Source organism: Macaca fascicularis, chromosome 3 (assembly GCF_037993035.2).
Source record: "Macaca fascicularis isolate 582-1 chromosome 3, T2T-MFA8v1.1".
Lineage (NCBI taxonomy): Eukaryota > Metazoa > Chordata > Mammalia > Primates > Cercopithecidae > Macaca > Macaca fascicularis.
The window spans coordinates 85,314,446-85,336,669 of NC_088377.1; the positions used below are offsets into that span (position 1 = coordinate 85,314,446).

General features: G+C 45.6%; 1 protein-coding gene across 22 annotated transcripts in view; it reads right to left on the reverse strand.

The window, feature by feature from the left end:
• The window catches only part of CCM2 (CCM2 scaffold protein), a 74,936-nt gene that overhangs the window by 44,588 nt on the left and 8,124 nt on the right, over positions 1–22,224 (reverse strand). For 8 of the 22 annotated variants that reach the window (XM_074035082.1, XM_045389084.3, XM_074035084.1 and 5 more), the window contains exon 2: positions 2,307–2,415. The exons of 9 other annotated variants lie outside the window; for them this stretch is intronic. In XM_074035082.1, the coding sequence (XP_073891183.1) occupies positions 2,307–2,402 (96 nt within the window). In that variant the 5' untranslated portion in view covers positions 2,403–2,415. Of the gene's footprint in view, positions 1–2,306; positions 2,457–22,224 lie in introns of all 22 variants that reach the window. 5 more of the 22 variants (XM_074035081.1, XM_045389083.3, XM_045389085.3 and 2 more) reach the window with 1 other exon arrangement.

Here is a 22,224-nt window from a genome sequence, read left to right on the forward strand (position 1 = left end):
CACAAAGCCAAGGCTCAGGCTCTGGGCAAGGCTGGCCCTCAGGTGCCAATGGCGGGTCTTGAGTTTTGTTAGATCTGAGGCTCAACATTATCAGCTCACTTGGGTGAACAGGATCTGGAGTAACTGGGTCTACCCAATAAATTCTCAGAAACTAACTTATAAGTCAGGGCACCTGTTTATTAATTTACAAGGAGAAATGAATCCACTAAAAGAACCAGCAAACACAGACTCATGAAACAGTGGCCTCTACTTGGGGACCAAAGTAAATTTTATGACTATACCTTCTAGCTGTGTTCTCCATGCAAAACACTGAGCTCAGTATTACTCTGGAGAAAGTGCTAAGAAGTCTATGAAGGAAGAAAGGGAAGAACACTTAGTCACACTGAGCAGTACCCAGCATGTCTCTGCTACAGGTTTCAGGCATTTTCATTTATGCAAATTATTTAATCCTTATGACTAAACCACAAGGTGGGTTTTATCTAATAAAACAAAACTCCCTCTGAACAAAGATGTTTAAAATATTATAAAAAGGCCTAGGTATCCTTAAGGCTAACATTCAGCACATCTCATGAGTATTCACATGCGCCAGACACTGGAGCTGTAGGAGCCACCGTCCCTGCCCCCAGGGAACCCCTAGTCTAAAGAGGGAGACAGACAAACTGCAACTGCACAGCCACATGAGGGCCCAGCAGGAATGAGGGAAAATGACTGGAAGAGGCACCAAACTCAGTGCCCGGGTCTGAGAAGACAGTGGACCTGGAGCGATGATTCTGTCCAGCTGGACAGTGAGAGGCTATAGTCCCAGAGTGACATCTGCCATCCCTCAGAAATCACACCGCCTAAGGTGCACATCAGAGGCACTACAACAAATCCCCTCCTACAAGCTCCATGACAAAGAACTCCTCTGTGGACACTCACATTGCAGCCCTGCCTATCTGAATTTCAACAAACTTCCAGCACTCCCTGCAGTGCCAGTTGACAGATTAGCATTTTTTTTTTTTTTTTTTTTTTTTTAGTGCTTTGGTGCTTACCAATGGAAAAAGGACCTTTCCTCAGTGCTAGAGAGGCCTAAATGATGAGTATGACACAGTCGGTGTGCACCCACATCTCAGGACACAGCTAATTTCTTTTTTTTTTTTTTTTTGAGATGCAGTTTCACTCTGTTGCCCAGGCTGGAGTGCAGTGTGCAATCTCGGCTGACTGCAACCTCCACCTCCCGGGTTCAAGTGATTCTCCTGCCTCAGCCTCCTGAGTAGCTGGGATTACAGGCGTGTGCCACCACACCTGGCAATTTTTTTTTTTTTTTTTTTTTTTTTGAGACGGAGTCTTGCTCTGTCGCCCAGGCTGGGGTGCAGTGGCCAGATCTTAGCTCACTGCAAGCTCCACCTCCCCCGTTTACGCCATTCTCCTGCCTCAGCCTCCCGAGTAGCTGGGACTACAGGCGCCCGCCACCTTGCCCGGCTAGTTTTTTGTATTTTTTAGTAGAGATGGGGTTTCACCGTGTTAGCCAGGATGGTCTCGATCTCCTGACCTCGTGATCCGCCCATCTCGGCCTCCCAGTGCTGGGATTACAGGCTTGAGCCACCGAGCCCGGCCAAATTTTTTGAATTTTTAGTAGAGACGGGGTTTCACCGTGTTAGCCAGGATGGTCTTGATCCCCTGACCTCCTGATCCGTCCACCTCAACCTCCCAAAGTGCTGGGATTACAGGCGTAAGCCACTGCATCCAGCCGACAGAGCGAATTTCAAGGGGAACCATAGCTCTGCCCACTACTGCCTGTTTGCTTCAGTGAGAAAAACACAGGCACCTTAGTGCCCACAGGAGGCCACACTGGGGGTGGCCAGGATCCATGCTGGTGGGGTCTTAAGCAGCACCCCACTCGTGTTGCAGGTCTCGTGGATGGAATTCCAGTTTTGGGTGCTCTCTTGCTTGACCATCTCCCTATATAATTTTTCAAGCAAGCTCTTGGGTCCCAACTGACCACAAATCCATAGGAAAATTACTTCTCCCTGGAAGATGTAAAACCTGTGGCTTCTTCCTTGAGTCAAGATGGATGAATGCAACAACCTATACACCCCACCTGGAAGAGACAGCGCTTCTCCTCCATACACGCCCCTTGCCACAGGGTCTCAGATCAGGAAGCCAACAAATGAACCCTCCACCCCATCCTCCCAAAGCAGGGGTCATGGAGACCGGGCCACCCTAGCTCACAATGGGCAAGCCCTGGGAAGCAGCCATGAAAGCCACCCACAAGGGACTCACACCATCATTCTAAACGGCGCTTTCCACACTGGACTTGCACCTACCTCATTCTCCATGGAATACCCCGTGTGAAATTCTGTTTGAGGAATTTCTTTGGAGAGATTCTGGTTCCTTCTCCTCTGCCGACAGCTACTATGCATTCTCTATTCACTTCTGAATTTGTTGAAAAATATGGCCAGATGTTAGCCCTCCCTCTGAAAAAAACATGACTGAACAGGAAGACCAGAAACCACAGCTTCCTTCTGCAAAGCCACTGAAGCTGTTTACAATGTTTTAAAAGTTCAAAAAGCAGGCAGCACCCAGAAACTGTTGGCAAAATCCAAACAGTCTGCATGTACAAAAAGACACAAAGTAAATCAGCTCATTTTCCCTACTCCCCACAGCACGCGAACCCCACAGGCAGCCTCCCTGCATTTCCAGCAGAAACTCTGCAGTCAACAGAAGGACATTAATTTGAAAGTCCACCATTCTGCACATTCGAATGCCAAAGCTAAACAAGCAGACAGAAAGCACTGTGAGGGGCTACCCTTTCCTGGAGACAACAGGCCGTGCTGCTGGTGAAGACCCACGGTACCCGCCTCATACGAAGGGTGGAAACACGCGACAAGGCTGTTCCAGCCACCCTGTTTGCAGTGCTTGCTCAAAGGCAGCAAGATCTTTACAGAGATAACTCCATTCCCAGATGGGGCTTGGGCAGGGTACACTGGGCTCTACGGGTCCTCAGCCTACAAGTGCCTCTACCTGCCTCCAGGACTCATGAGTTTGAGTCAGCAGCACTTTGAAACTAAACAGGGCGCCCGCCTCTGGGCAACCTCACTTCTTTAAGGCAAATTTCCTAATCTAGAAAAGCAGAAGTTGGATCTGTTGCTGGTGAAGGCTCTTAGAACTCTGAAAATTCCAGAATGGTTTGCCAATAGGGAAGGCTACTTAATTAAATATTCTGGTTGGCCGGGTGCAGTGGCTCATGTCTGCTATAATCCCAGCACTTTAGGAGGCCGAGGCAGGTGAATCACCTGAGGTAAGAAGTTCAAGACCAGTCTGGCCAACACGGTGAAACCCCGTTTCTACTAAAAATAGAAAAACTAGCTGGGCGTGGTGGTGGGCGCCTGTTATCCCAGCTACTTGGGAGGCTGAGGCAGGAGAATCACTTGAACCTGGGAGGTAGAGGTTGCAGTGAGCCAAGCCATTGCACTCCAGCCTGGGTGACAGAGTGAGACTCCATCTCAAAAAAAAAAAAAAAATTCTGGTTAGAGTGACTATATTCACAGATCAATAAATAAACATAACAATTATAATTTTTTTTTTTTTTTTTTTTGAGACGGAGTCTCGCTCTGTCACCCAGGCTGGAGTGCAGTGGCGCGATCGACTCACTGCAAGCTCCGCCTCCCGGGTTCACGCCATTCTCCTGCCTCAGCCTCCCGAGTAGCTGGGACTACAGGCGCCGCCACCTCGCCCGGCCAGTTTTTTGTATTTTTAGTAAAGACGAGGTTTCACCGTGTTAGCCAGAATGGTCTCGATCTCCTGACCTCGTGATCCGCCCGTCTTGGCCTCCCAAAGTGCTGGGATTACAGGCTTGAGCCACCGCGCCCGGCCTATAATTTTTTAAATATTAAGTTGAACCAAATCAAAGTGTTGATTTTCAACAGTGTTCTAGCTATAAAAATGGTACTTTCGTATGGTTCTATTTCATTAACCTATAACAAAGTTTAATATTTCTTGATTCTGAAAAGACTGTTTCAGAATAATAATTTAGTGCTTCAATTATTATTCCATATACCACAGATGTAGAAACTGTCATAAAGTTGGAAAAGCAGCATTAGAACTAGATTCGAATCAATATCCAGTATTAACTGGACTGTCACTTTCTGTCTTTAAAAACCAGAGTAGAGTCACAATTTCAGACTGCTCCTTTCTAAAAGTTGCCTATACAGGGCAGAACCAGCTGACCCTGACCTTCAGGCAGGCTCAAAGGGAAAAAGCAAACCAGGAGTGAGATACAGAAAGAGGTGCCACTCAGCTCAGCAGCCTCACCTCTATTTTGGCTACTGCAAAGGGGAAGGGTTACAGGGAAACAAACATGACTAAAAAGAAAACCCACATGCTCTGAACACTAGTCAACCCCAACCTTCCCTCACACTGTGATCCCCACGGCCAGCATGATAGAGAAAAGCCAAAGAGCAAAGGGGAAGAGACAGGCACAGGAACCTACATTCTAGCTAGTATACTTAGAGACACTTGAGAAGAACTGCATTCATAAAATAAGACTAGACAGCCATGAAAAAGAAAAAACGGCCGGGCGTGGTGGTTCACGCCTGTAATCCCAGCACTCTGGAAGGCTGAGGTGGGCAGATCACCTGAGGTCGGGAGTTCGAGACCAGCCTGACCAACATGGAGAAATCCCGTCTCTACTAAAAACACAAAATTAGCCGGGCATGATGGCACATGCCTGTAATCCTAGCTATTCGGGAGGCTGAAGCATGAGAATCACCTGAACCCAGAAGGTGGAGGCTGAGGTGAGCCAAGATCGTGCCACTGCACTCCAGCGTGGGCAACAAGAGTGAAACTCCGTCTCAAAAAAAAAGAAAAAGAGAGAACAGAGAACAAGAAAGATATCTTAGAAATTACAAATATGACTGCCAAAATAAAAAATTCATAGAATAATAACATGGACATAGCTGAGAGCCCAAAGAATTACACGAAGGAGAACTGTGGGGTTGGCCAATGCCTGCCTGCTGCTGATGGCCACAGCTGCAAATGTTTTACAGATGAACATTTGCCACCAATTCGATAAACGTAATCACCAACTTTGAACCCTGATTAAGCAAAATGTTAGCCCCCAAAAAGAATTCCATTCTCAGTAGTAGAACCACATTACAAAAAATTGTACTCAATTATTATGCCTTAAATTTCATCAATAAAAAATGTATGAAAATGTGCTTTCTCTCTTATATAAGTACCTACTTAATGGCCTCAATTTTGCCCCTTGGCTCACACAGCCTAAAATATTTATTATCTGGTCCTTTACATGAAGTTTGCCAACCCTGTCCTAGAACAAAGCGAAAAGCCAAAAAGTTTAATGTGAGAAAAATTAAAGGCCACAGAAGCCGGGTCCATCAAGTCTAACAGTTTCTTTTTTTTTTTTTTTTTGAGACGGAGTCTCGCTCTGTCGCCCAGGCTGGAGTACAGTGGCGGGATCTTAGCTCACTGCAAGCTCCGCCTCCCGGGTTTATGCCATTCTCCTGCCTCAGCCTCCAGAGTAGCTGGGACTACAGGTGCCCGCCACCTCGCCCGGCTAGTTTTTTTTTTTTTTGTATTTTTTAGTGGAGACGAGGTTTCACCATGTTAGCCAGGATGGTCTCGATCTCCTGACCTCGTGATCCGCCCGTCTCGGCCTCCCAAAGTGCTGGGATTACAGGCTTGAGTCACCGCGCCCGGCCCAAGTCTAACAGTTTCTTAAGAGGAGAATAAAAGCGGGCAGAATCAGAGGGACACAAATATCAGAAGACAACAATGATGAACTCAATTTTATGGACAGAAAAAGCACAGTAACAAGTAGGCTGAATGTAAGAGACAAATCCTAAACACTTAGACTCATCTTCATAAAACTGCAGAATTTCAAGAGAATCTTAAAAGTTTCCAATAAGAAAATGCAAAAAAAAAAAAAAAAGTACCTTTAAAAGCAGTAAGACTCAGATCAGCATCAGATGTATCACGATAAATGGGAATATGGTAATCCCTTTAAAATTCTGTGGGGAAATTAATTTAACTCTGGAAGTTAATTTAAAACCAAACTGTCAGTCAAGGTGCAAAATTGTTAGTTTCACACCTGCAGTGCCTTGGGAACTTTACACCCTAAAAACCCCCTTTTGAAAAACATACTAGAGGATATACTCCCAGCAAAAGGAGGATGATCCAAGAGAGGAAAAGATGTGGACTCCAAGAAATGGTGGAACCAACCCAGGAAGCAGAGAAAAGAAATCCCAGGGTGACAATGACAGTGTTCAGCAAGCAAACAAAGGAAAATCTAGAAGATTCCATTATGTAAACCAAGAGCCTAGAAGTTCTTGATGATAAAAACATGTTTCTTGGGCCTTGACTAAGGGCTGGCCTCGACATGCAGAGATGAAACTCCACAAAGCCTATAGGTAATCATTTAATGTTTGACTGATTGCTGAATGGTGATGCCAGAAGTTATCATCAGCTGAAGAGGCTTTGCTGAACATTATAATCAGCTGAAGAGACTTTGCTGAACTGGCTACTCAGTAGAAATCCAAAAAGTCCACACTTTAGGTGTAAGGAAAACACCCAGAACTAAATTCAAAACTGATACAGAGGCTGGGCGCGGTGGTTCATGCCTATAATCCCACCACTTTGGGAGGCCGAGGTGGGAGGATCACCTGAGATCGGGAGTTCGAGACCAGCCTGACCAGCATGGAGAAACCCCGACTCTACTAAAAATACAAAATTAGCCAGGCATGGTGGCACATGCCTGTCATCCCAGCTACTAGGGAGGCTAAGGCAGAAGAATTGCTTGAACCTGGGAGGCGGAGGTTGCGATGAGCCGAGATTGCGCCATTGCACTCCAGCCTGGGCAACAAGAGCGAAACTCCATCTCAAAAAAAAAAAAAAAAAAAAAAAAAAAAAAAAAAAAACTGATACACAGCTATCAAAATAATGACTAAAAAAGATGCACAGAACAAAAAAAAAAAAGATGTCCCAGTAATCTCACTGCCTGCCATAATAAAACTGAACCTCATTCATAATAACAAGGCATTCTCTAGAAAAAGGCTGAGTAAACTCTACCACACAGGCAAGCCTCGTTTTTGTAAATAAATTGGGGGGTTTTTTGGTGTTTTTTTGTTGTTGTTAGTTTTGTCTTTTGAGACGGAGTCTCACTCTCTCGCCCAGGCTGGAGTGCAGTGGCACAATCTCGGCTCACTGCAACCTCCACCTCCCAGGTTTAAGCCATACTCCTGCCTCAGGCTTCCAAGTAACAGGGATTACAGATGCGCGCCACCATACCTGGCTAATTTTTGTATTTTTAGTACAGACGGGGTTTCGCCATGTTAGCCAGGCTGGTCTCGAACTCCTGACCTCAGGTGATCCACCCACCTCGGCCTCCCAAAGTGCTGGGATTACAGCCGTGAGCCACCTCGCTCAGCCGTAAATAAAGTTTTATTAGAACATTTAAAAAAAGAAGTTTGGGCAGGGCATGGTTCTCACCTATAAGTGGGAGCTAAACTATGGGTACACAAAGGCATACAGAGTGATATAATGGACACTGGAGACTTAGAAAGCGAGAAAGTGGGAGGGAGGTGAGGGATAAAAAATTACCTACTGGGTACAATGTACACTCTTTGGGTGATGGGTACACTAAAAGCCCAGACTTGCAGGGCACGGTGGCCCATGCCTGTAATCCCAGCACTGTGGGAGGCCGAGGCGGGTGGATCACTTGAGCTCCACAGTTCGAGACCAACCTGGCCAACATGGTGAAACCCCGTCTCTACTAAAAATACAAAAATTAGCCAGGCGTGGTAGTGGGCACCTATAATCCCAGCTACTTGAGAGGCTGAGGCAGGAGAATCACTTGAGGACAGGAGGTAGAGGTTGCAGTGAGCCGAGATCGCACCACTGCACAAGAAAAGCAATTTACCGGAAACTCTAAAGAAAAGGCCAGGCACGCTGGCTCACGCCTGTAATCCCAGCACTTTGGGAGGGTGAGGCGGGCAGATCACGAGGTCAGGAGATCGAGACCATCCTGGCTAACACGGTGAAACCCCGTCTCTACTAAAAATACAAAAAATTAGCCAGGCGCAGTGGCGGGCACCTGTAGTCCCAGCTACTCGTGAGGCTGAGGCAGGGGAATGGTGTGAACCCGGGAGGCAAGAGTTGCAGAGAGCCGAGATTATGCCACTGCACTTCAGCCTGGGTGACAGAGTGAGACTCCATCTCAAAAAAAAAAAGAAAAAAGAAAAGAAAGGCCGGGCGCGGTGGCTTACATCTGTAATCCCAGCACTTTGGGAGGCCGAGGTGGGCTGATCATGAGGTCAGGAGATTGAGACCATCCTGGCTAACACGGTGAAACCCTGTCTCTACTAAAAATACAAAAAAATTAGCTGGGCGTTGTGGCAGGCGCCTGTAGTCCTAGCTACTCAGGAGGCTGAGGCAGGAGAATGGCGAGAACCTGGGAGGCAGAGCTTGCAGTGAGCCGAGATTGCACCACTGCACTCCAGCCTGGGCAACAGAGCCAGACTCCGTCTCAAAAAAAGGAAAAAAGATTGTATTATTACTGCAAACACAGAAAAGCATACACAAACAGGAAAGCAACGTGAAAGACTCTAATAATAGTTGTTTCTAGTGGGTGTGATTTTTTTCATATAATATATTTCGCTATTTTCTTCTGAGATATAAGTGTATTTTTTAGTAAGAAAACTAACAAGTTCATTTTGGAAAATACTCAAAATTTTTAGCAAATACCACTTTCACTGAATAAAAACTGTTCTCTTGAGAGGTGGGTAAAGGAAAAAAGAATAACCTTGGTTCTACTATAGAGAATTAACATCTACTAAAATTACAAATGCACATATGCTTTCCCAGCAATTGCATTTTCGGGAATTAATCCTACAGATGCATTACATACATGACAGGTTAGATTAATTGTTTTATTATTTGTTAAGCAAAATGACAACCTAAAAGTCCATAGGAGGGCTACTGTTTAAATATAGTAACCTACAGATAAAAATGCCATTCCACCCTAAAGAAGAATAAAGAAATTATATATCTATAATGAAAGAGCTCCAAAACACACTGTCAAGAAAAAATAAACCCAAAGAAGTTCTTATTCCCTTAAGAGAGAAGTAGACTGTATCAAAATAATTCTCTCACAGACTGAGATTACGAACTCTAGATAAAATGTGAAAAACAATCTTCTAAAGACACTGGAGACGAACAAGAAATAAAAAAGAAGCTTGGAATTTATATGACCCTTGAAAGAAGGGAACATCACTGGGCAAGATGCACTTTTATATTGCTCTACTCCTGAGAGTGCGCCCCAGTCTGAGAGGAGTGGAGCAGAGAAAAAAAAGCTGCAATTTTATTGGCCTGACAGGTTAAAGGAGGATTTAAGACTGCTAAAGAAGCTGGAAATTGAGAAGGAAATATAGGAAAGGAGGAATCCACTATAAAAGGAACCCAAAGTCTGAGTATAAGGTCCCTTCAAATCTTTGGCTGAACCCTGAACTGTGTAAGTAGGGGTGAGACTCCCACAAGCCCAGAAAGGACACAATAGCGTGAAGGTTGAAGGAGCTGAGTTGATGGCTGGGCACAGGGGCTCATGCCTGTAATCCCAGCACTTTGGGCGGCCAAAACAGGAAGATCACTTGAGGTCAGGAGTTTGAAACCAGCCTGGGCAACATAGTGAGACCTCATTTCTACAAAAATAAAAATTAGCCAGATAGTGCATGCCTGTAGTCCTAGCTACTCGGAAGGCTAAGGTGGGAGAATTGCTTGAGCCCAGAAGTTTAAGGTCACAGTAAACTACAATCACACCACTGCACTCCAACCTGGGTGACACAGCAAGATCCGTCTCAAAAAAAAAAAAGCTGAGATTTTAGCTCTCCCTAGCTGCATGGTAGATAAGAGTTTGGAATCCAAGTCCTGCCAAGTTAGAGGGGCTTAATAAGCACCTTAAACACTTGAGGCTATCCATTTGAAACCCCACAAGGGCCACATCTTAGGAGTAAAAAGTACATTCTAGGACTAAGAGATTTACCCTAAGAGTAAGGACAAAGATAAAAACTGATCTACCAAAACAAAGTATAACACCCAGTCAGGTGTGGTGGCTCATTCCTGTAATCCCAGCACTTTCGGAGGCGGAGGCAGGAGGATGGCTTGAGGCCAGGAGTTCAAGACCAGCCTGGGCAACATACTGAGACTCCATCTATATTTAAAAATTTTTTTTCATTAGCCGGACACAGTGGTGCATGCCTATAGTCCTGGCTACTCAGGAGGATGAGGCAGGAGAATCACTTGAACCCATGAAGCAGAGGTTGCAAGGTTGCATTGAGCCAAGATCACGCCACAGCACTCCAGCCTGGGTGACAGAGTGAGACCGTCTCAAAAAAAAAAAAAAAAAAAAAAGGCCAGGCGCAGTGGCTCATGCCTGTAATTCCAACACTTTGGGAGGCTGAGGCAGGCAGATCATCTGAGGTCAGGAGTTCGAGACCAGCCCCGTCAACATGGCGAAACCACATTTCTATTAAAAATATAAAAATTGGCCTGGCATGGTGGCGCATGCCTGTAATCCCAGCTACTTGGGAGGCTGATGCAGGAGAATCACTTGAATCTGGGAGGTAGAGGTTGCAGTGAGCCGAGATTGCGTTACTACACTCCAGCCTGGCGACAGAGCAAGACTCCATCTCAAAAAAAAAAAAAAAAAAGATATTCTTAAGACTGTCAAATAAGGCCGGGCGCGGTGGCTCACGCCTGTACTCCCAGCACTTTGGGAGGCTGAGACGGGCGGATCACGAGGTCAGGAGATCGAGACCATCCTGGCTAACGTGGTGAAACCCCGTCTCTACTAAAAAATACAAAAAACTAGCCGGGCGAGGTGGCGGGCACCTGTAGTCCCAGCTACTCGGGAGGCTGAGGCAGGAGAATGGCGTGAACCCGGGAGGCGGAGCTTGCAGTGAGCTGAGATCCAGCCACTGCACTCCAGCCTGGGCGATAGAGCGAGACTCCGTCTCAAAAAAAAAAGACTGTCAAATAAAAGACATTCAATACAACAAAAATGACAGGTAACTTCTCAAGAGAAACAATGGATGCTAGAAGATAATGAGTCTTCATCTTTAAAATACTAAAAGAAGCTAGCAATGGTGGCTCACACCTTAGGAGGCTCAGGCAGGTGGATCACTGGAGGTCAGGAGTTGAAGACCAGCCCCACCAACATGGTGAAACCCCATCTCTGCTAAAAATACAAAAAAAAATTAGCTTGGCGTGGTGGTATGTGCCTATAATGACAGCCTCCCAGGAGGCTGAGGCAGAAGAATCACTTGAACCCAGGAGGTGGAGGTTGCAGTGAGCCAAGATCGCGCCACTACACTCCAGCCTGGGTGACAAAGCCAGATTCCGTCTCAAAAATAAATAAATAAGGTCAGGCGCAGTGGCTCACGCCTGTAATCCCAGCACTTTGGGAGGCCGAGGCAGGTGGATCACAAGGTCAGGAGTACAAGACCAGCTTGGCCAAGATGGTGAAACCCTGTCTCTACTAAAAATACAAAAAAAAATAGCTGGGCGTGGCAGCAGGTGCCTGTAATCCCAGCTACTCAGAGGCTGAGGCAGAGAATTGCTTGAACCCAGGAGGCAGATGTTGCAGTGAGCTGAGATCGTGCCACTGCACTCCAGCTGGGGCACAGAGCAAGACTGCGTCTTAAATAAATAAATAATGCTGAAAGAAAACAGTCAACCTAGAATTCTATATCCTGTAAAACAGAGGTCCGCAACCCCAGGCCACAGACTGGTCTAGGTCCATGGCCTGTTAGGAACCAGGCCGCACACAGCAGGAGGTGAGCGGAGGGCCAGCGAACGTTACCAGCTGAGCCCCACCTCCTGTGAGATCAGAAGCTGCATTAGATTTTCATAGGAGCACAAACCCTGATCTGTGTGTTGGAGGGATCTAGGTTACGCGCTCCATGATCCGAGATGGAACTGTTTCATCCCAAAACCTTTTCCTCACTTCAGTCTATGGAAAAATTGTCTTCCATGAAACTGGTCCCTGCTGCCAAAAAGGTTGGGGACTGCTGATGTAAAACTATCCTTCAAAAATGAAGACGAAATGAAGATATTTTCAGATAATAAAAGGTGAAACAATGTGTCAGACCTACACCATGAAAAATTCTAAGCAAGGTCTTCAGGCTAAGATCTAAAAGTAAAATCCTAAGCATCCCAACTGACTGAACAAAGCCTGTTTTGGTCCCAGCCATGACAAGATAGCTTGGAACACACCTCGTTATATTCCCTCCCTGTTGTAGTTCAGGCACAAGTGACCAGCATTAATGTTAAAACAGAGACCACAAAACTGACAGAATGGACTCTGTGGCAATAAAATACCAAATTATATGTGTTCATGAAGATCATGGGGGAAAAAAGATACCAAATTACAAACAAGACCTACGACCATACCAGGTAAGGATTCAGCCATACAGTCTTACTCTTCAAGATCAACTCTGTTCTAACTGCCACAGGGTTTTTCTTTTTCTCTAGCAGCCAAACAAGCACTGTCCTGGATAAGCAATAGGAAAACAACTGCAGCTCACCACCAGATGCCAACTGACCTCCTGGTCCACAAGCCAAAACTATAGCTGTGACTGGATAAGAGACTGACTTCAGGGCCGGGCTCAAGCCTGTAATCCCAGCACTTTGGGAGGCCGAGACGGGCGGATCACAAGGTCAGGAGATCGAGACCATCCTGGCTAACATGGTGAAACCCCGTCTCTACTAAAAAAATACAAAAAACTAGCCGGGCGAGGTGATGGACGCCTGTAGTCCCAGCTACTCGGGAGGCTGAGGCAGGAGAATGGCGTGAACCCGGGAGGTAGAGCTTGCAGTGAGCTGAGATCCGGCCACTGCACTCCAGCTTGGGTGACAGAGTGAGACTCCGTCTCAAAAAAAAAAAAAAAAGAGACTGACTTCAGTAACTCTCTCCTGACAAGAGACCACCAGTCATAGACTGGTTTACAGAGGCTGTGCACTTGAGTGCCCTGTCTCCTTGCTTCACCTTTTGAGGTATGGTGCCTGAATATAATACTGTCTCCACCTCAAAGTGAACATGGAATGCAAATAACATGCCTGTCTGGAAAAATAACTGTCAGATACTATGCTTAGTACCTGGGTGATGAAATAATCTATACACCAAATCCTCATGACAAAAGTTTACCTATATAACAAACCCGCACATGTACCCCTGAACCTAAAAGTTCGTTGAAGAATGTATGTTTGGGCCAGATGCAGTGGCTCACGCCTGTAATCCCAGCACTTTGGGAGGCCGAGGCAGGTGGATCATGAGGTCAGGAGATCGAGACCATCCTGACTAACACGGTGAAACCCCGTTTCTACTAAAAATATCAAAAAAATTAGCCAGGCCGGGCGCGGTGGCTCAAGCCTGTAATCCCAGCACTTTGGGAGGCCGAGACGGGCAGATTACGAGGCCAGGAGATCGAGACCATCCTGGCTAACACAGTGAAACCCCGTCTCTACTAAAAAAATACAAAAAACTAGCCGGGCGAGGTGGCGGGCGCCTGTAGTCCCAGCTACTTGGGAGGCTGAGGCAGGAGAATGACGTAAACCCGGGAGGCGGAGCTTGCAGTGAGCTGAGATGCAGCCACTGCACTCCAGTCTGGGCGACAAAGCGAGACTCTGTCTCAACAACAACAACAAAAAAATAAATAAATAAATAAATAAAAATTAGCCAGGCAAGGTGGCTCACACCTGTAATTCTAGCTTTGGGAGGCCAAGGCAGTCAGATCACTTGAGGCCAGGAGTTAGAGATCAGCCTGGTCAACATGGTGAAACTCCATCTCTACCAAAAATACAAAAATTAGCCAGGCGTGGTAGTGGGCGCCTGTAATCCCAGCTACTCGGGAGGTTGAGGCAGGAGAATCACTTGAACCTGGCAGGGAGAGGTTGCAGTGAGTCAAGATCGCGCCACTGCACTCCAGCCTGGGTGACAGAGCAAGACTCCATCTCAAAAAAAAAAGAAAAAAAATAAAGATGCATGTTTGGGCCAGGCACAGTGGCTCATGCCTGCAATCCCAGCACTTTGGGAGGCTGAGGCGGGTGGATGACCTGAGGTCGAGTTCGAAACCAGCCTGACCAATATGATGAAACCCCGTCTCCACTAAAAATACAAAAATTAGCCAGACCTGGTGGTATGCGCCAATAATCCCAGCTACTCAGGAGGCTGAGATAGGAGAATTGCTTGAACCTGGGAGGCGGAGGTTGCAGTGAGCCAAGATCGCGCCATTGCACTCCAGCCTGGTGTGACAAGAGTGAAACTCCTTCTCAAATAAAATAAAATAAAATAACTTGCATGTCTGTTCACTACACATGCATCAGAACCCCCTCCATGAATATTCATAACTCCTCCTATAACCTGTTGAATGTATATACTTGGTCAAACCGTTCAGCACAAATTCCTGTTTCAACCTCCTCCTCTGAAGTGCCTACCTTTCAGGCTCTGCCAAAGGCTATGCTTCCCAGCCTGTCAGATGGCCAGCCTACAGGTTGTAACTCTTTGTAAGAAATAAAGTATCCTTTCCAAATATGTACATCTCTTGAATTTTAAGTTGACAAGGCCAAAGGTAAATTATTCCAGATACAGTGGCTCACGCCTGTAATTCCAGCACTTTGGGAGGCCGGGCACGGTGGCTCACGCCTGTAATTCCAGCACTTTGGGAGGCTGAGATGAGCAGATCATCTGAGGTCAGGAGTTCACGACCAGCCTGGTCAACATGGCGAAACCCCATCTCTACCAAAAATTCAGAATTAGCCAGGCATGGTGGCGCATGCCTGTAATTCCAGCTACTGGGGGGGCTGAGGCAGGAGAATGGCTTAAACCCAGGAGGCGGAGGCTGCAGTGAGCCAAGATGGCGCCATTGTACTCCAGCCTGGGTGACAGAGCAAGACTCTATCTCAAAAAATAAAAAATGGTTAAGACTGGCCAGGAGTTGTAGCTCAGCCCTGTAATTACAGCACTCTGGGAGGCCAAGGTGAAAGGACAGCTTGAGCCCAGGAGTTCAAGACTAGTGTGGGTAACATGGCCAAAATAAAAAGGTTAAGACAGTAAATTTTATTACGTGTTTGCTTTTTTACTGTAATTAAAAATTAAAATAGGCGGGGCGCGGAGGCTCATGCCTGTAATCCCAGCACTTTGGGAGGCTGAGGGCAGATCACAAGGTCAGGAGTTCGAGACCAGCCTGGCCAACATGGTGAAACCCCGTCTCTACTAAAAGTACAAAAATTAGCTGTGTATGGTGGTGGGTGCCTGTAATCCCAGCTGCTTGGGAGGCTGAGGCAGAAGAATCGCTTGAACCTGGGAGGCAGAGGTTGCAGTGAGCCAAGATTGCACCACTGCACTCCAGCCTGGGCAACAGAGCAAGACACCATCTCAAGAAAAATAACAATAATAAAAATACAAATAAAAGACACCAGAGCCAGCTTAAAGTGCTTCCCACTGGCTGAGTTTGGGACAACTTGAGCTTCAAAATAAATAAGGATATTAGAGGACTATAGTCTTGTAAGTAAAATAAGAATAAATAAGAACTTTAAAATGAAGAAACTTGGCAACGCTATCTTAACCAAGTAACCACAGTTAACATCACCAACATGGGACAAATTGACATTATTTTCCCTGCTATAATGCAACGAGAAGAATACATCATCTCTGTGGTAGTCCTACCAAAAACACATAACGTCATGAGAAAAAAACAGACCCAACTGAGAGACATCCTACAAAGTAACTGATCTGTGATCTTCAAAAATATCAATCATCGGCCGGGCGCGGTGGCTCACGCCTGTAATCCCTGCACTTTGGGAGGCCGAGGCGGGCGGATCACGAGGTCAGTAGATCGAGACCATCCTGGCTAACACGGTGAAACCCCGTCTCTACTAAAATACAAAAAATTAGCCGGGCGCGGTGGCGGGCGCCTGTAGTCCCAGCTACTCCGGAGGCTGAGGCAGGAGAATGGCGCGAACCCGGGAGGCGGAGCTTGCAGTGAGCCGAGATGGTGCCACTGCACTCCAGCCTGGGCGACAGAGTGAAGACTCCGCCTCAAAAAAAAAAAAAAAAAAAAACAAAAATATCAATCATCAAAGACAAGAAAAGACTAGGAACCATTTCAGTTCAAAGAGCCTAAAGAGACATGCAAGCCAAGTGCAACACATGATCCTGAATCTATAAAATCTATGGATCCTAGAGCTATATAAAGAAAGTATCAGCCGGGCGTGGTGGCTCAAGCCTGTAATCCCAGCACTTTGGGAGGCCGAGACGGGCAGATCACGAGGTCAGGACATCAAGACCATCCTGGCTAATCCGGTGAAACCCCGTCTCTACTAAAAAATACAAAAAACTAGCCGGGCGAGGTGGCGAGCGCCTGTAGTCCCAGCTACTCGGGAGGCTGAGGCAGGAGAATGGTGTAAATCCAGGAGGCGGAGCTTGCAGTGAGCTGAGATCCGGCCACTGCACTCCAGCCCGGGCGACAGAGCGAGACTCCGTCTCAAAAAAAAAAAGAAAAAAAAGAAAGTATCGTAACAATCAGCAAGTCTGGATGGGGTCATGAATTACCTAGCAAAATCAAATGAATGTCAATTTCCTGATTTTAATGACGTCAGAATAGTGTGGTTACAGTGTCCTTGCACCAAGGAAGGTACAGTTGAAGTGTTAAAGGGTCATGGGGCATTATGTCTACAGTTTATTCTTAATGGTTCAGAAATGTTAACACTTGAAGGATCTGGGTGGAAAGTGTATGAATGCTCTGTGTACTCTGTATACACTCTGTGTGCTTTATATCTACTACATATATATTTAAATCATTTCAATATAAAAAGGTGAAAAGTCAATAGTTTAAAGCAAAAAACAATCTAATGTAAGATTTATAACATGGATAGAAGGAATATATATGCCAAAAAGGGTGCAAATAACAGGAGGGAGTACAAATGGAACGATACTGCTGATAGGTTCTTACACTGTACAAGAAAGAAATGACATAACATTAATGGATGGTAATCTGTGACAAGACATGGATACATATAGCAATATCTAAAGGAGTTACAGCAAAAAAGCCAGTAGCAATAGAGCAGAGTTAAAAATAATCAAAATGGAGAAACAAAGGAAGCAAGCACAAAGGGAAAGAGAAAACAAATAGCAAAATGATAGACTTAAACACAATGACATCAATTATGTAAACTTCAAAATTAAAAGGCAGAAACTATCAGACTAGATAAAAAAGCAAGCTATAACAAAATGCTCTTTATAAAGCATGCAGTTTAAAACTCCAGACATGTTGAAAGACACACCATGCAAACATGCGGCATAAGAAAGTGGGGTAGCCAGGCGTGGCTGGTTCAAGCCTGTAACCCCAGCTTCTCCGGAGGCTGAGGAGGATCACTGAGGCCAGGAGTTTGAGATCACCTGGGCAACATAGTGAGACACTATCTCTGAAAAAAAAAAAAAAATTAGCCAGGCATGGTGGCGCGCACCTGTACTCCCAGCTACCTGGGAGGCTGAGGCGGAAGATCACTTGAGCCCAGGAGTTCAAGGCTGCAGTGAGTTTAATCATACTACTGCTCTCCAGCCTCAGTGACACAGCGAGACTCTTTGGCAGTTGCTAAAGTCCCTAAAGCAAAAAAAGAACACAGTGTGGCTATATTAACATCAGACAAGAGATTGGGACAAGAAGTCTTACTAGAAATAAAGATGGTCATTTCATAATGAAAAAGATTTATTTCAACAAGACATTATGGGCTGGGAGTGATGGCTCACTCCTGTAATCCCAGAACTTTGGGAGGCCGAGGCGGTGGATCACCTGAGGTCAGAAGTTCAACCTTGGCTAACATGGCAAAACCCCATCTCTACTAAAAATACAAAAATTAGCCGGGTATGGTGGCGCATGCCTGTAATTCCAGGTACTCAGAAGGCTGAGACAGGAAAATCGCTTGAACCCAGGAGGTGGAGGTAAAAGTGAGCCAAGATTACACCACTACACTGCAGCCTGGGCAAGGCAGAGACCTCGTCTCAAAAAAAAAAAAAAACACATTATGATCCTAACTGTGTAGGTATTTAACAACAGAGCTTCAAAATACATGAAGCCAAAACTAACTAAAGGGAAAAACAAATCCAAAATAATAACTAGAGAACTTAACACCCTCTCTCTCAATAACTGACAGAATTAGCTGGATGCAGTGGATCATGCCTGTAATCCCAGCACTTTGGGAGGCCAAGGTGGCTTTAGGCCAGGTGTTCAAGACCACCCTGGACAACATACTAAAATACTGATACTCTATAAAAACTTTTTTAAAAGTTAGCCAGGGCAGGGCGCGATGCCTCACACCTATAATCCCAGCACTTTGAGAGGCCGAGGCAGGCAGATCACTTGAGATCAAGAATTTAGAGATCAGCCTGGCCAACACGTTGAAACCTCATCTCTACTAAAAACACAAAAATTAGCCGGGCATAGTGGTGGGCACCAGTAATCTCAGCTACTTGGGAGGCTGAGGTAGGAGAACTGATTGAAACCAGGAGGCAGAGGTTGCAGTGAGCCAAATCACGCCACTGCACCCCAGCCTGGGCAACAGAGTGAGATTCCATCTCAGTAAATAAATAAACCATTATGAAATTTAAAAAAATATAAAAATTTTTTAAAATTAGCTGGGCTGGGTGCAGTAGATCACGCTTATAATCCCAGCACTTTGGGAGGCCAAGGCGGCTGGATCACCTGAGGTCAGGAGTTCGAGAGCAGCCCGGCCAACATGGTGAAACCCCGTCTCTATTAAAAATACAAAAATTAGCCAGGTGTGGTGGTGGGCGCCTGTAATCCCAGCTATCGGGGAGGCTGAGGCATGAGAATCACTAGAACTTGGGAGGCAGAGGTTGTAGTGAGCTGAGATTGCACCATTGCACTCCAACCTGGGCAGTAAGAGTGAGACTCCGTCTCAAAAAAAAGAAAAAATTTAGCTGGGCATAGTGGCACACACCTATAGTCCTAACTACTTGGGAGGCTGAGGCATAAGAACTGCTTGAACCAGGAGTTTGAGGTTATACTGAGCTCTGATTGCACCACTACACTCCAGCCTGGGTTACAGAATGAGACCCTGTCTCTGGAAAGACAAAAAAACAAAGAATTGTAGACAAAAATTTAGCAGAAAGTTTGGTAGTGTCTTATAAAGTTAAACATGTAGTTCCCATAAAATTCAGCAATTCCATTATTAGGTATTTACCCCAAAAAAATGAAAACATGTTCACATAATGACTCATTCACAAATGTTCACAGCAGCTTTTTCAAAATACAAAGTAGACTGGGAGGCCGCAGCAGGTGTATCACCTGAGGTCAGGGGTTCGAGACCAGCCTGGCCAACATGGTGAAACCCCATCTCTACTAAAAATACAAAAATTAGCCAGGCATGATGGCGAGTGCCTATAATCCCACCTCCTCAGGAGGCTGAGGCAGAAGAATCGCTTGAACCCAGGAAGCAGAGGTTGCAGTGAGCCGAGATCACACCATTGCATTCCAGTCTGGGCGACAAGAGCAAAACTCCGTCTCAAAAAAAAAAAAAAAAATTTTATATATATATATACACACACATACAAACACAAACTAGAAAGAAACTAAATCTCCAACAAATGAATAAACAAATCACAGCATAAACATACAACAAAATATTACTCAGCAACTGAAACATGCATCAATATATGGATAAATCTCAAAAACATTATGCTGAGTACAGTGATCCTTGCACAACAGAATGTATACTGTATGAAACCATCTGTATGAAGTTTTAGAATGAACGAAACTAACGTATGGTGGGAAAAAAATCAGAACAGTAGTACCTTGTGGTAAGGATTTTCTAAGGAGCATAGAGGAATTTTCTCAGTGATGGTAGGTAATGTTTTATTTCCTAGTAGGGGTTTCAGTTATGTAGGAGTATGCATTTGTCAAAATTTAGCTAATATTCACTGGAGATGCATATATTTGGCCAGGTGCGGTGGCTCATGCCTGTAATACCAACACTTTAGCAGGTCAAGACAAAAGGATTGCTTAAGCCCAGGAATTCAAGACCAGCCGGGGCAACACAGTGAGACCTCGTCTCTACAAAAAATAGAAAAATTAGCTGGGCATGGTGACAAACCCATTTAGTCCTAGCTACACAGGAGGCTGGGGCGGGAGGATCACTTGAGTCTGGGAAGTCAAGGCTGCAGTGTGCCGTGATTGCACCACCACACTCCAGCCTGTCAGGCCGTTTTAAAAAAAAAAAAAAAAATTGTGTATTTCATTGTTACATAATTTTACATCAAAAGAAAACTGTAAGCAAATCTTGAACGCTAGTTAATGACATGCATGCTAACGTATTTAGATCAAAGTGAAACAATGTCTGCAATTTATTGAGGAACGCATCAGAAAAATAAAATGAGTTGATGGGTAGGTACAGTGATAAACAGATGCTAGATATGGGATAAAGCAATATAGCCAGGCCGGGCGGGGTGGCTCATGCGTGTAATCCCAGCACTTTGGGAGGATGAGGTGGGCGGATCATCTGAGGTCAGGAGTTCCAGACCAGCTCCACCAACATGGTGAAACCCTGTCTCTACTAAATACAAAAAATTAGCCAGGCGTGGTGGCACATGCCTGTAATCCCAGCCGCTGGGGAGGCTGAGGCAGGAGAATTGCTTGAACAAAGGAGGCGGAGGTTGCAGTGAGCCAAGATCACACCATCGCACTCCAGCCTAGGCGAAAGAGCGAGACTCCGTCTCAAAAAAAAAAAAAACAAGAATCGCCAACGTTAGTGGCAGAATCTAGGTGGCAGGTGTGAAAGTATTCACTGCAAAATTCTTTCAACTTTGGTGTACTCAAAAAAAAATTATTTTTTTTTTGAGACAGAGGCTCCCTCTGTCACCCAGGCTGGAGTGCAATGGCTCAATCTCAGCTCACAGCAACCTCCGCCTCCCAGGTTCAAGCAATTCTCCCGCCTCAGCCTCTGGAGTAGCCGGGACTACAGGCACACACCACCATGCTCTGCTAAGTTTTGTATTTTTGTAGCAATGGGGTTTCGCCATGTTGGCCAAGTTGGTCTTAAACTTCTGACCTCAGGTGATCCGCCCGCCTTGGCCTCCTAAAGTGCTGGGATCAGAAGCATGAGTACCACGCCCGGCCCAAAACTTTTCATAATAAAATGCTGAGGGTGGAAGAATGGGCTGGAAAAAGCAGACACGGAGGCTGCACATTCCCCTTTCAAGGAAGACGGACAATACTAGGTGAGAGAAGGAGCCTTAGAAAAGAACCTGAACTCAACCTGACATTAGAAGTGCACAAGCAGGTGGGCTATGGTTATTGTCTATACCCAAGAACATGAAAAGTAAAAGCTATGTGAAGGTGATGTACCTAATGGCAGCAATAAATCGGTTAGACATAATCACACCTAGGGCATCTTCAGACATCCGACAGAAAATCAACATGCACTATAACTGACACTTAGACCTGACCAAGGCATCTCATTAAGAACATGTACCCTTGGCCAGGCACAGTGGCACACGGTGGCACACAGTGGCTAGGACTTTGGGAGGGTGAGGCGGGTGGATCATGAGGTCAAGAGATCAAGACCATCCTTGATAACATGGTGAAACTCTATCTCTACCAAAAATAAAAAAATTAGCTGGGAGTGAGAGCACACACCTGTAGTCCCAGCTACTCGGGAGGCTGAGGCAGGAGAATTGCTTGAACCCGGGAGACAGAGGCTGCAGTGAGCCGAGATCGCGCCACTGCACTCCAGCCTGGGCAGCAGAGCAAGACTCTGTCTCGAAAAAAAAAAAAAAAAAAGAGCATGTACCCCACCACATAAACCAACAAGGGAAACATTCAGTTTCCACACCTGACCAGAGAGCTCATGGTGACAACACACAGGAAGCAAATTTGATTTTCTGAAAAAAAAACTGCATGGAATTTTAACCTACAGAATGGACATAAAGATTTAAATAAAGTCTTCTCTCTTTTTTTTCGCCAAGGTACAAAAACAATGTGTGAAATGGTATCTCCCACTCCTCACTAAGAACAGGAACACAATGGGCTGGACGCGGTGGCTCACACCTGTAATCCCAACAATTTCGGAGGCCAAGGCGGGCAGATCACAAGGTCAGGAGATCGAGACCATCCTGGCTGACACAGGGAAACCCTGTCTCTACTAAAAATACAAAACATT